The sequence below is a fragment of the Somniosus microcephalus genome, chromosome 13 (genome assembly GCF_052327205.1).
Source record: "Somniosus microcephalus isolate GS21.2 chromosome 13, FLI_Smic_1.0, whole genome shotgun sequence".
NCBI lineage: Eukaryota > Metazoa > Chordata > Chondrichthyes > Squaliformes > Somniosidae > Somniosus > Somniosus microcephalus.
The window spans coordinates 61339371-61354480 of NC_140999.1; the positions used below are offsets into that span (position 1 = coordinate 61339371).

Genomic DNA, 15110 nt, shown 5'->3' on the forward strand with positions numbered 1-15110 from the left:
GTAATTTGAGCAAATTGTCTCGCTTTAAAATGTCCTTTTAATTTATTTATGGTTTTATCTCGTCTTCTCTTCTCACCACCAAACCCGGATTACTCTCCAGGAGTGGGTGATCCTCAATGAAACCTTGATTTCAGAGTAAGTGGCTTAAAGATCTGTGTAGTATGCTCGATCATTACAATCACTTCCAGTTTCAGCTGCAAACAAACTTTTTTTTGAAACAGCATCTACTCAAACATTAATGAACAGATTCTGAGGAGCTGCTTTCAAAGCAATGCTTATGTAGAGACTCGGGGGGTGATTTTGCCAATGGGGAGCTTTTGGAGGCGGGACTCCCACTTGTCGGGTTTCAGTCCCGCCTCCATCAACTTCTGGCCAACCCACGCTATTTTCCCTTGATTGACCTGGGCGGGCTTAGCAGGTCAATTAAGGGAAAGCCGGTTGCAGAGAACATCAATGTATGACGTTTCATCTGTCAAATTGTCATCGTTTGACAGCTCTGTGAAGCGGTCAAACAGTGACAATCTGTAGTTTGATGAGGTCTTGAATTCAAGACCTTATCAAACATCTTTCTTTTGTAGAAATTAGATGGTTGCTGCATTGGAGAATGCAACGGCCATCTGTCATCTCTACCGCGGAGGTGCGAGACTCTCCGCATACCCACCGATTGAAGCCTGCAGGAAGAAACAAAGGTAAGTACACTTTTTCGAACACTTTGCACTTACCTCAGATACTCACCTCTCCACACTTGCACCCACTCCCCTCCACAGCACACTTTTGGACACCTCCGACCCCCGCAAACCCACTACTCGCCTCGCTGACCTGGTGGGTTGTGGAGCCTTCGGGAAGCCCGCACTTGTGGGGGCAAAAATGGGATAATCCTATTTTCTGCCTGTCAACTACCTGTTAACAGGCAGTTAAGGGGCTTTAATCGCTTTCCGCCTCCAAGGAGATGGGACCCGGCGCGGGACGGCTACCAGCCTCCTGACAAGATGGCATGGAGGCGGGTTGGGTACCCGCCCCCAAATTCTGCCATTTTCCCGGCAGTCCCGCCTCCCCAGGGCTTGCAAAATCGCCCCTCTACTTTAGAAGCATTAACTTAGTGATTTTCAGTTGCTTTTTAAGCCTTTATTTTGGCATCTATTGCCCCAATCACGTAGGTGGTGATATTCCTTCAGCAGCACAAAGGATCGGATATTTTATCTTATTCGGCTAACTAACCAATTTACTGAATAAGTGGCAAAACTTATTCAGAACAGAAGGCCCCGTCTGCTCTCTCAGGTGGATGTAAAAGATCCCATGGCACCATTTTGATGAAGAGCAGGGGAGTTATCTCCGGTGTCCTGGCCAATATTTATCCCTCAACCGACATAACAAAAACAGATTATCTGCTCATTATGTTTGTGAAAGCTTGTTGTGCGCAAATTGGCTGCCGCGTTTTCCTACATTACAACAGTGACTACACTTCAAAAGTACTTCATTGGCTGTAAAGCGCTTTGGGATATCCGGAGGTCGTGAAAGGCACTATATAAATACAAGTTTTCCTTCTTTGGCTCATCCTGTTTGCACCAGCTCTCAGTTAGTCACGGAGTCCCATTCCCCAGCGCTTTCCCTATACCCGCAAACATTTTTCTTCTTCTACCTGCTTTTTCTGGCAGGATTCCACACCCGAACACCCCGCCAATTCTCCAAACCTTTCCCTTTTTTTGGCGATGATCTTAAATTTATGCCTTCAGATCCAGTTGAGGATCCAATTCTTTAATTTTTTTTTTAAAGAAAATCTTTCCAATTTATTTTCTTTCACTCCATGTATTTCTGCCTCCTTTATTATTTTTAAGCTACATCGCAGACAGTTCAGCATTTCTAACAGAATGCAAACATCCAAACAATCCGAGAAACCAAGTCAAAGTTGGCATGGTTGATCTCTGCATTACTGAAAGCTCTCATTACTGTATAAAACTGTTGTATGGGTTATACTTACTTAGTGGATCACAAGTAACAAAGCCGACAGCTGAAATCTAGAGGTTTACTACATCTGTAAAGACTTATATAGTGTTTTTCTCAACTTCATTGTTAAAGTAACATAAACAAACACAGGAATGTAGACCATCTGTTTTTGATCTCATCTCCATCTCACCTCTGTGCATGATTTGATGCTTCTCTCTTAAATATGCCAACCCTCTTAGGACCTGCAGAACAAATGCCATTAAAAAGCATGTTAAACATCAGTTTGTGTTTAGACCATCTAGGTTTTTGTACTGCAGAATCATCTAATAGCGACATTATATTTTTGTATTTGATAAAAAAGTCAGAAATTTTGACTGATAACGCTCCTGCAAAGCACCTTGGGAGGTTTTACTACTTCAAAAAGGTGCTATATAAATGCAAGTTGTTGTTGTTGGGTACTACATATCTTCCAGGACAAGCAACAGTCAGGACTTCAAAAAAAAACTTTACTCCCCTCAAGTTTCCCCTTCGATTATCCATGTTGTCTTCTTTACTAGAGAGACTGGGGGAAACCAGCTCGCACAGGGTCCATCAATTCTGGTTCTTGGAATCAGGAGGTGCACTTTGACCCTCTTCTGGCCAGTATGCCCCCTCCCAACAGCCACAAACCACCCCAACTGACACTGGTACAAACTAAAAACAGAAAAATACACAGGGGAGATCCATGTACAATAAAAGCATGGGAATTAAAAAAACAGAAGAGGGAAAAAAAAAACCTGCAAAAGCAGCAGTAAAAAATTAAAACAGAGTACAAGCGAAACATGGTGGATCTGCCAAGCACGAGAAGAGAAAAAGAATGGTGGGGAATCAAATTACAACAGACAAGGGGTTCAACCCCAGGTTTCATAACCAAAGTCCAATGACCAGTCTTCATAGTTACTCCAAAACCTGCATTTAGTGCAAGTGGGCAACAAAAACGTGAAATTTTGAGTTATGATCACTGGAAAATTGCCATCCAAGTGTTTGTACCTGGTGGCCTGAACAGAGTAACCAGATTCAGCATCTTGATTGAGAGCTGAATGACAGAACCTGGAAATACAAATATATTTCCTTATATACAGACGCATTCTCAAAAAAGGACACTTAAAGACAGCTCTGTCAGGGAAAGGATAGAGACAGTGATATCATATAAAAAAATGCAAGGACATAGGCTTAGATAACAGACACCCACCCTAGTGGCAGCACTGGTATGCAGTACTGTAATAGGAGAGTGTTATCGTGCAAGCATGGCAACTGGGTACCTAAAATGGGGACCACACAAGCAGCTTTCAAATTGGTAGGCTCTGTGAACAAGTTAAGCTGATGAGTATATTAACAAGTTCCATTTTTTTTTGTTTTTAAAAAACATGGTGATTTATTTTCCTGGAAATGCAATATTATACAAATTCTTCAAGTTTCAACTTCAAATGAGACTCAATTATTTGCTAAGCCAATCGTCTACATCATTCACTGTTGCTATTTGCCATAGGGAATACTTATTGTGAAATCATTATTTTCAATTCAAGATAAAGCCATTATGAAGTTAATATTCTGGGGTTAGTTCTGCCTTCCTAAGATGAGAACACTGAACTACAAACTATGTTCCCATTAACCCTTTGGGGATTGCAGCCATTCTTTGGCACACACCTCAAAGGAACAGTTTATAGACACAAGGATACGGGAATGTGGAACACCAGTCTAGGCCGTCCAGGTCCCATGTGTCTACTCCATATTTTGTAGATTTTTCGAAACCTACTTTATCTCATTGGAAATGTATTTCAGATGTTACATGAAAGAAGAGATACAAATCCCAAAAGAAGTATTTCAATAATTCAAACATTAGATTGTACTGTTGTAGGAGGGAGCAGGTAAGTTGTAGGTACAGTGAGAAAGAGGACAGTGCAGAGAATAGCCAGTAACTTCCAGCTCCCAGCATTACTATTTATAAACACCATTTATCCCCATTTCAAAGCTTCACATGGTCTAATTTCAGGTGCCACAGTAGAGTGCAGAGATCTGCACTAGAGGGCAGACTAAAGCCAATAATGAACCTTTAAAAAGTATAATAAATAACAAGAAATCTTTGTCACAGCTCTGAAGGTATGCAGGATATCAAAAATATAGGTTGAGTCATTGATTTCAAAACTATACAGTACTAGACATTTTGATTAAAAATCCTTTAAATGTAGTCAACATGGTGGTGGAGTGCTAACTGTTGCTGGTTCAAATGCCGTTTGCTCAGTTTCTAAAGTAAATAGTAGAGGCTGGAGCAGCTCCTTGCCTAGATATTCCCTGGAGCCTCCTGGCTGCCAGCTACAAGGGGTAGTGATGGCAGTCGGAAGCAGGCCACGTGATACATTTGCCCTTTCAATTGCAGAGATGTCTGGCAAGACAGACAAAGAAAGCAATAACTTACATAAGTTGGGACTTAGCAAAAAATAAAGCAAGTCATTGTTCACAATCGTGTTCTCCCCTTATTTTTCTTTTCAATCACATCTGTGGCACTACCTACAGCTCGAACACGGTCAGATATTGCTAGGATAAAATTATATTTGCCTGCCTCTGGCATAAACCGTCCACGAATCACATTTAAAATGAAAGAAATGAGAAGGTAGCTGCTACATGCGGATTTGAATATCTAAAGCTTCACACAGACTTCCTACTCGCAACGTTTCCAAACTGGATTGGAAAATATGAGAAAGTAGACGAGGAAGTTCAGCACCCAGACAGATTAAGTAGACGAGGAAGTTCAGCACCCAGACAGATTACGTTGAGAGGTAGGGATGCAATGAAATGGCATGTGGGAATTTTGACATTAATTCACAATCAGTCTGCAGGTGGATCAACGAAGTAAATTTATTACTACAGTACAGCCTTAACCTTCCTACCCCTACATGCCTAAGTGATCATTCCTTTTGTCTGAGTGTTGGCAGGCTATCTGATTGTAGGGCACAATAGCAGAGAAAATCCTGTCCTCATATGGCACCCACAAGCTTGATTGCCACCAGTAGTCATTGGGTAGCAATCCGAAGCAGAAGCTCTAGATAACTCTATTCCCCCTTCCTTGTCTTGGGGGTGTAAGATGAGACCATGCAGTACCCCAACTGCTGCCTCAGCTGACACCAGCTCATTAAACTCAAACAAACTGGAGGTATTGTGATCCATGTGGCCTAGTATTACAGTGGGCATCACTTTTATCTACTGGGTCACTGGGAGAAACTCATCTTACTTACGACAGTAACCTATGAGATGTCCCAAAGGTGTAGCTTATTCATATACCAATGGTCCACATGTGGGTGGTAAGACAAAGGTACACCCAAGATTTTCACCCACAGGAAGATCCCAATCTCATCACCGCCAAGTGCAAGCAGGTGGTTCATCCTGGTGAGGGAGGGAGGATTATAAGAACAAACCTTTAGCCCTCTCACCCACCTTGTCGTGGCTGGTTTAAAAGGTGGCATAGGAAGGCACTGGAAATAAATTGCTTGCAGAGAATGGTACGTGGTATGGAAGGATGAGAGGCTACACAAAATAACTTACATTATCAGAAAGAGGTGACCCTGTAATATCAGGATTTTAACCCATTACCTTCTTTAATGACTGTAGTTTCCAAATGTTAAAAAAAAAAATTTTTTAATAGAAAAATGGCAAATTTCCATGGATTATAGATTAGAATTAGATATTATGGAAAATTTCTTAATCAATTAAAAAATATAACGTCTGCTCATATCACACATCTAACTCCACATCAATACACTTACTGCTATGCTGACTTTTCCCAGGATTTCCTCTGGAATTCTCCTAGCTTCCTTCAGTACCTGGTCCAGAGAGCCACCATCCTGAAAGGAAGAGAAATGGAAAAGAAAACTTGAAATTAAAAAAACTACACAAGATTGAGATGATTTGCACAAGAGCAGCAGCCTTATCCTTGGTCCAGCCTTAAATACTGTAGAACTGGTAAATACCACACAAATAACTGTGCAAATGGGCACTTCTTGTCAGTTCAACCTCTGCAGGCTGCAAAAATACTTTTGCCACTTAAGTAACCGGCTCTACTGTACTACAGCATGGCTGGCTAGAATAAGGCAGCGGATGACTCGGGTTCTTCAGCTTTCCCCTTGCCGTACTATCTCATGGTGTCCGACATAACGACCCACTTGAAATGTTCACCAACCAAGGTAGATGAATCCGTAAAACAGGCAGCTCCGAGACCCAAAAGGTTGCAACATTCCAGCCACTCAGTGCTCTACTCTAAATAGGGCACAACATGGCTTCAAAGCAAAACAAAACTAATAAAAATTATTTTTCGATAAATTGCTGCCAAATAAAACTGCAAAATTACACTGTAGTTTAAATATACATAGCATAAAATTTCTGCTCCTTAGTCATCATTATCTTACCATGTGCAATATATCCACCAGATCAAGGGAAAATCTATTTGAAAATGTTGAATTAAAATATATTGAGAAAATGCTTTGCACTATGGTAAAGGCAGTAAATTCTACTTGCAATGTCTTAGGGTAAATTTCCAGAAATTTTCCACGGGAAGTTTAGCTTGGGAATTTTGCCCAAAAAAGCACATGCTAGCATAAGTGTGTTTTTTTTGTATTTCTTTCATTTTTTTTCCCCCCACAGGTCCTCTCTTAAAATTACTAACAGAGATGAAATCTTAATTATTAAGGAATTTCTTAATCAATATATGTTTAGCTTCTTACTTGGCTTGTGATAATAATTACAAGTTTTGTGTGTGACTGTGAACAAGTGTGTCCCGATTGGTTGGATGAGCTCCCTCTATTGGTGATGTAGCGTCATGCGTGCACAGGTCATGCTTCCATCACATGGAGCATCAGGAAAAATGTACTCACCCTGTTGCAATCGTGCTGATCGACCGTAATTCGACACAGAGACAAATGCCCTTTATTTCTCCGCATAGAACAATGCCACGATTACCATCGGATGTGTGGAAGCATTTTACCCCTGGCATTAAAGATGGAAAGACTGTGTACATGTGCAAACACTGTACAAAGCCATATGTAAAGAATGCCACAAAGATGCAGCAGCATTTATCCAAATGCAACAACTTCACTCAAAGCTCACAGCAGTCAGCCCAGAGTTCCTCTGCTTCCATTCAAGAAGATGATGGTTCACATTTAGCATCAGGCTCCTTATCATCAACTCCTGGCCCACTTGGAAGGTTCTTTGATACAATGGATAATCATAGCCAGAAGAATACAGATGAGTGCCTTGCTCGAGCTGTATATGTGACAGGCTCACCCCTCATGCTCACAGCCAATGTGTACTGGAAGAGATTTTTTCAATGTTATTGGCCCTGCATACTGTCCTCCCACCAGACATGCTTTGTCTACTTATTTGCTGGAGGCTGAGTATAACAGAGTCCAAGGAAAGCTCAAAGGAACGATAGAGATGGCAGACTGTGTTATACACGCATGCACACACACAACTGGCTGATTGTGATCGATGGCATCTCCCAATCACCCTCACCCCCCAATGTGCTGACTGAGGTCATCTAGAATATAAAAAAGAGTAAGTTCTGGCCTCAGCCTGAAGCTCTTCTCACTTTAGAGATTTAAATCATTTTAACAGGAGGCTAATTTTGTAACCTTCTATATAGTTTTAAAACTTTCAACAGCCATTAAAACTGCTGAACACAGCAAAATACTGTGCTTTTTGATATAGAAAGTGCACCCTCTAGTGGTTTACAATGCCAAGGGGAGAGTTCAGAAACACCTGCATCACTACTCCAGAACCTCGATTACCAATTTAACCATCTCAGAACCTAGGTAGTGGCAGAAGATAAAGTTCTCTGCATTTCCAGATTATAAAGCAAGAATACCGGAACTGATCATTAAACTCAAATATAAAGAAAGACTTGCATTTCACGACCTCGGGATGTCCTCAGGCGTTTTACAGCCAATGAAATACTTTTAAAGTATAGTCACTGTAGCAATGTCGTATGATCAGGCAGGCAGCTGTAGCAAGAGTAAGCCAGGCTCAAGGAACATTCCACACATTCCTACAATTCCCACAGTACCAGCACTTCTAATTTTGCCATTACTGAACTGATGCTGGACAAGAGTGGCTGTTCTGCTTTTAAACATGTGGTCAACAATCTGGACCTCCCACGAGTCAGAACAGGCCATGGGAGACTTCTGGGCATGTGCTTTAACCAGAGAAAAACGTGAAGCTGAAAAGGTTGCACGGGCTGTGCACCGAGATGTGGCAGCAAAGAGGAAAAGTACCAACACATTTTCACGCGATAAAAAAAATGAATACAGATCTAGCTTTTCAGAAGAAACTAACAATTCCAGAAGCAGAATTGTTACCGTTTTGAAAAACTAGATTCACTACACAAAGAACATTATGTGGGGTTAAGAATGGTTCTCTTACAAATCATGTCTTAAAGAATTCAAGGGATGGAGAAAATAAACAAGATTATAATAAACACACAAACTATTATCTGACATAGATCTGTTCCTGAACTCTTAAAAAAAAAATGGTAACATTCCCCTTTCCAGTTAATCCCTTGGTCAGAAAGCAGCCCTCACATGCTTCCTCCAAGGCACATTGTAATCTCTCCAAATCAAATCTCTACAATCAGGTTAGGAACATTTATATTCCACATTATCAAATAGTAATATTTGAACAGTGACCAGAACCCAGCACCAGAAAGAATGGCAGAATTTTAAGAAAGCGATGAGAAGAATTTCTTCACAGCACTCCCCCTCTTCCTCCCAGTAATCGTCTCCTGAAGATTCTAGCTCATGTTGCCTTGGGCTCTGGGCACCTTCCAGTGTCTCACCCAGGTACTCGCTGCTAATGGGAGAGCCCACACAGCAAGTACCAGCAGACTATACTACAGGGTGGTGAAGAGAGGGGGGGGGGGGAAATAGGGCAGGATGACCACCAAGCCAAATTCTGTCCTCACTCGGCATCCACAGCAGTGCACTTTCCAGCAGGAATCACTGGATAGCAGAGAGCAGCAAGAATCCCAGCTGATGTTTTCTCCCTCCTTGCCCAGGGACACTGACCAAGTGCAATAGCCCTATTGCTGCCCTGACTGAGATTGGCTAACTCAGCACAGATAGGACACGGGATCCTCCTTGCCTGAAATGACTCCGCTCTGCACAGGGCAGTGCATTTACCATCCGAGCCACTGGGACGCTTAAAATATACATAGATTACACAGCACAGAAACAGGCCATTTGGCCCAACTGGTCTGAGCCAGTGTTTATGCTCCACACGAGCTTTCTCCCATCCCTCTTCATCTAATCCTATCATTGTAACTGTCTATTCCTTTCTCTCTCATGTACTTATGTAGCTTCCCCTTAAATGCATCCAAGATATTTGCCTCAACTACTCCTTGTGGTAGTGAGTTTCACATTCTAACCACCCTTTGGGTAAAGAAGTTTCTCCTAAATTCCGATTGGATTTATTAGTGACTACCTTGCATTTATGGCCCCTAGTTTTGGACTCAATCACAAGTGGTTATATCCATAGTTTCTTTGTCCTATTCAACATCTTTTTTCATGGGCTATATAGTCCCATTGGTATATGTCACCCAGAAGCCTCATTCTCAGATACTTGGCAGAACAGGATAAAGTTCATTATAGACATTTCAGCCACACTATTGACAGTCAGATCTTGTATTAGTGCACAAATGACTGCTTTTACACAAAGGTGTTTTTTTCCCTGGTGATATATTGTCGCATTGTTTCCGCATTGGGCCAAAGAAACAGGAACAGGAGTAGGCTGTTTAGCCTCTCAAGGGGAAGAAGTTCCAAGGATCAGGGCGGAGGTAGCTAAAGGCTCGAATACTAATAGTAGGGTATTTTTTCTGTACTCAATTTATAGATTTTTGGAAACAAGAGTCAACTGCTGCTTTCTCCCCTTCTCTCCTAAAGAACTGATATACACACAATTTTAAATGTTCAAATAAAACATAAAATCTTGATTTGTTTCCTAATCTGAGGGTAATCTCACAAAATCATAAAGCAACATACTTGCAACAATTTATAGTGCCATAAATGTAAAAGAAATATCCTTGGTGTTTCATAAATGGAAACAGATAGGAAACCAAGTCCTGGAGGGAGAGACTAGGATAGGTAACTAAAGGCTTGGTTAAAAAGACAGGTATTGAAGGTGGTTTTTAAGCATGGAGAGAGAAGTGGGGAGGGAGTGCCAGAGATTAGGCCTGTGGTAACTGAAAGTTCTAGCACTAATGGTAGAGTGAAAGGAAGAGAAGTAGGCCAACATCAGAGGACCAAAGGGTATGGGAGGCGAGATAAAGCCAGAGGAAGGGAGGGATGAGGCTGTGGAGGAAACTGAACACAAGGACAAGGATTTTAAGTTTAATGCGTTGGTGGACAGGGAGCCAGTGAGGACTGGAGGGATGTGAAACTAGAACAAGATAGGTGGCTAAGTTTGAGTTGGAGATGGGAGGTCAGTAAGGAGACTATTGTGTAGAGAGGTTAGAATCTGCAATTACATGTTGATTTGGTAAAGTTATAATTTCCTGTAAATATCAGCGTTGATGTGAAGTGGAAACAGTTTGACAGCTATTCTAAAGTTGCAATATAAATGCAAAGTAATAAAGCTTTGATTTAATCTCAATTTATATGCAGGTCACATGTATCCAAGCTATATTTCCTCAATAAAATACTAGCCGTGAAGAGGTGTGACTTCAACACTTCCCATTTGCATCTGGCCCATTTTCAGAGTAGCGCACACATATCTGTAGGTAAACTCAGGCTTCAGATGGCCTGCAGTTAAGAGACAATTTGTTTAAAGCCTATTCCAAGCCTCAGCTAATCTCCTTTAAAACAACGTTTTGTATCTGCACTAAATTTCCTGCAGATCAAAATGCATCAATAAATCAACACAAACTTTGTTTGTGTCAGCACCTTCAGTGCTTCACAGATCTGGTTTTTTGTTCCCAGAAGCTGTACAAGGGCAGATTTAATTGTAAAATGGTGTTCTCCAATTCTGCCCTTGCTTAGCATTGCACAACTTGCAGTTTTCTTCCCAACAACAGCAATTGCAAAAATGAGGTACTCAGCAAAATGGCTAAAAAAAATTTTTAAGCTAGCCCTTCATAGGAAATTGCTATTAAAATGACTTAAGAGTTTAGTTGTTAAAGATATCATCTTGGGCCAGATTCCTTCGAGACCAATGTGTTCACTATCCTTGGCGATAACAGCCCCGTTTCCCAGTTGAATGAATACTGTTTAACACTTTACATTTTTGTGATCTTAGGAATGTATTTAGCTTCAAAGTTAAAAGTACCACAAAGCCAGCTCACTTCATGGGTGTTAGTAAGCAAGTCACACAGACCAGGTTTGATACAAGTCTGCGCTCAGTTAGCTGAATGCAGCCAGGTGATCGATAGGAAGTCCACTGCTCGTCACAGTGCCCAATGGTTAGTGAGAGGCACAAGCCAGGATTCCTGTTCCTGACCACTAGGCAGCAATCCCCGATGAGAAGCGTGCATGTGTGAACACTGGGTGAAGACAGGATTGGGGTCAGCTGTGCCTTTGATGCCCAGCGATGACTGAATAGCCTGCTGCCACTCATTGTTTGGGCTCACAGATGAGGAATAAGGTTTTCGATGAACATTTAGGTTACAGCCAATGTTCCCTGTAAGCTGCACTTTGTTCTGTGCGGTCTGTTTCTTTTAGTGCGGGGGCCCTTTAAATTTCTGCACATGCGCGGTATTTACAATGGAGAAGCCGGTAAGGGGCTTGCACGGGAACTTTCCCATTACTGTGAGGCCGTGCAGCTTAGAGGGAACATTGGTCACAGCCATCCCTTGTCCATGATCCTAGAGTTCCAAAGGCAAGAGAAGCACTGGTGTGTGGGTGGGGAGGATAATGCCACCTCTTTGCTTTTACTCTTTCACATGTCAAGACACTATGGAAGAAACCTAGTGAGCATTCGAAAGGCTCTGCAAACAGTTGGAGAACTTATGCCTGGTTAACTGGTTCTAACAGCTATTAGCCCTGCCTTCCGGCAGATTCAAATCACGTTCCCTTCCAACTGAAGTGGAAAAAATAGCTAATTTTCATTCTGAAATGCCGACAAACTGAAATGCTGTCAGCTCGACAAACTGATGGTTGGCATGTGTGCGCGGTGACATTATCCTTATAGGAAAATCCGCTACCTCGTGCTGATACTATCCTCGTAGGGAATCGGTTACTTTGTGATTTGTGTGCAGAGACCTTGCTCAGATAATGAGCTGTCCAAGAATGTTCGCATGCGATGCTACATTTGTTTCATGTACTGCTCCAATATTCATCTTGGAAATGCAAAGTATTGCCAAGTTCTAAAGCCTTAGACAGTATCTGTTTTTGTGCAACAGTGCTACTTTGCAAAACAATTAAGGAAAAAAAAAACAAATGAATTGGATTGTATATTTGAAATCCATGCATTAAAAAGTGACCTCAAAGACCATGTCCACTTGAAGCCAACATAATTTAGAAGTCTGACACGTGTTACATTACAAAAATAGTCAGCAAAAAAAATGAAAGCGTGTCCCAGAGATCACTACAATCAATTCTACAGCACAACAGATAATTCAGGATTCATGCAACAAAAGCTTTTCCAATGCAGACTGTGTTCATACAATGCATCACATTAAAGAGTAAGCAGCCCTGTACACACAAAAAGTGCGACATTAGGTAGGATAAAAATGGATGTAAACCAGTGGTAGTCAATTGGACCGACCTCTCCTTCACCATTGGACCAGTGCAAATTTGCTGCTTCACATGCTTATGGACCTCTAGGCTGCAGCATGTCCAATGCTGGAATGTTGGCAGAACTGGGATTCAGTGCTGTTCCTCCCTCTTGTTTTTCCTTTCTCTTCAGCAAGAAAAAGCAAGGGATTGCACTGAGAGAGCACAGAAAAACGCCACTAAAAACAAACTTGGTTCTACAGCTTTTGCCCTCCCTCTTCCTGTGGGAAGTACCTGTCCTCCACTTAGCAGTCATCCACAATTGAAGTCAGGAACTCACTAGGTGGAGAATCCTAGGTTTGTAGCCATGTTCCCCAACTCCTGTGTGTGTGTTGCAGTAATCATGAGTGCATCCCTTGAGCAAGACTGTGGTCTAGTGCAATCTTGCTTTGAACTGTCACTGTCAGAAATGTATTTCCCCATTTTGTGTATTTCTCATTTGTGAATTTTTATATGGCACGTGTCTTCCAAACCAAAAGTTTAAATATATTAAGTAAGGAGGAGGAGCATTGGGGGAATCATCATCTTATCGTGTCCACGGACAGTCTATACATAGCCCAGCCAAAACTGGACACATTTTTGCACCTTGTTGTTGAAGTCGGCAAGATTGGGGGATAAGCATGTTGTTTACACGCAGTACTGCACTAAATTGGAGGGTGCGGGTCTAGGTGGGGTGGAGGAACAAAGGATCTAGGAGTACAGATACAAAGTTGCGACACAGGTTAGCAAGGCCATAAAAAAAAGCAAACCAAGCACTAGGGTTTATTTCTAGAGGGATAGAATTGAAAAGTAGGGAAGTTATGCTAAACCTGTATCGAACCTCGGTTAGACCGCACTTAAGAGTACTGCGTACAGTTCTGGTTGACATATTATAAAAAGGATATAGCGGCATTGGAGAGGGTGCAGAGAAGATTTACAAGGATGAAACCAGAAATGCGAGGGTATACATATCAGGAAAGGATGAACAGGCTGGGTCTCTTTTCTCTTGAAAAAAGGCTGAGGGGTGACCGATGAAAAATTTTGATAGAGTGGATAGAGAGAGAATGTTTCCACTTGTGGGGAAGAGCATAACTAGAGGCCATCAATATAAGATAGTCACCAAGAAATCCAATAGGGAATTCAGAAGAAACTTCTTTACCCAAACAGTTGAGAGAATGTGGCACTCGCTACCACAGGGAGTGGTTGAAGCGAATAGTATGGATACATTTAAGGGGAGGCCAGACAAGCATATGAGGGAAAAGGGAATAGAGGGTTATGCTGATAGATTTAGATGAGGAAAGACGGGAGGAGGCTCGCGTGGAGCATAAACGCCAGCATGGATTGGTTGGGCCGAATGGCCTGTTTCTGTGGCGTATATCCTATGTAAATTATTCCAGCATGATCCAGTTGTCTGCTGCATCACAGCAATACCAAGACTTTTATTTGGTGTCATCCATGGCTCAGCAGAACCACACTTACCTCTGAGTCAGAAGGTTGTGGGTTCAAGCCGCACTCCAGCGACGTAAACACATAATCTAGACTGACACTAGAGTGCAGTACTGAGGAAATGCTGACCTGTCAGAGGTGATGTCTTTGAATGAGAAGTTAAAGCAAGGTTCCATCTGCCCACTCACTCTGAAAAAGAGCAGGGAGTTCCCCTGGTGTGCTGGCCAACATTTATCTCTCAACCAACATCGCTTTAAAAAGTTACCTGATCATTTCTCTCATTTCCGTTTATGGGATCTTGCTGTATGCAAATTTCCTTCTGTGTTTCCCGACATTACAATAGTGATTATACCTCAAGGAGCACTTCATTGGCTAAGAAGCGCTTTGGGTTGAGGTTGTCTATAAATTCAAGTTCTTTCTTACTTACTGATGGGCTCTATCTTGCTGGGGGGGAATATAAATCAGAGGATGCTAGTAATTAGCTCATAACATGATTGACAGCACAAAAGTTATCAGCTATAGCAAATGATTTTCTCTGAAAAAGACAAAGAGCTCTATCTGCTCATCAATGTAAAGTGGGTAAATCGAAAGGCGTTTGAATGGAAGAGCAAGGGCAATTAACGATCCACGATTAGAAAATTGACAATTTCCCTGTTGCACCCATTTGCCATTTTAAATTCTTAATACATTTTTATTTCCAACACTTTTAAAACACATGGCAAAATAAAGGCTTTGCACAAAAGGTCAAAGGTACTTCAAAAATCCTACACTAAACAACAGAATTGATGACTACTGGATATGCAAGAAGGTCTGTGCTGAAAGGGTGACATTTGTTACTGTTCACTGCTACTGACAGTCAGTGCCTTGAGTCTGTTTGTATTTTGCTCCCTATTTGCTATGGCCTACCATTTTTCCACCAACAAATTAAACTGCTCTTTGAAGCATCAAGGAAAA

At 41.7% G+C, this 15110-nt stretch overlaps 1 protein-coding gene across 4 annotated transcripts in view; it reads right to left on the bottom strand.

Moving 5' to 3' along the window:
- LOC147108364 (dual specificity mitogen-activated protein kinase kinase 2) overlaps positions 1-15110 on the bottom strand; it is a 77126-nt gene that overhangs the window by 26851 nt on the left and 35165 nt on the right. For all 4 annotated transcript variants that reach the window (XM_086004962.1, XM_086004961.1, XM_086004963.1 and 1 more), the window contains 2 exons: positions 5745-5822; positions 2135-2186 (listed from right to left, as the gene is read on the bottom strand). In XM_086004962.1, coding sequence (XP_085861088.1) covers positions 2135-2186; positions 5745-5822 — 130 coding nt within the window. The remainder of the gene's footprint in view (positions 1-2134; positions 2187-5744; positions 5823-15110) is intronic.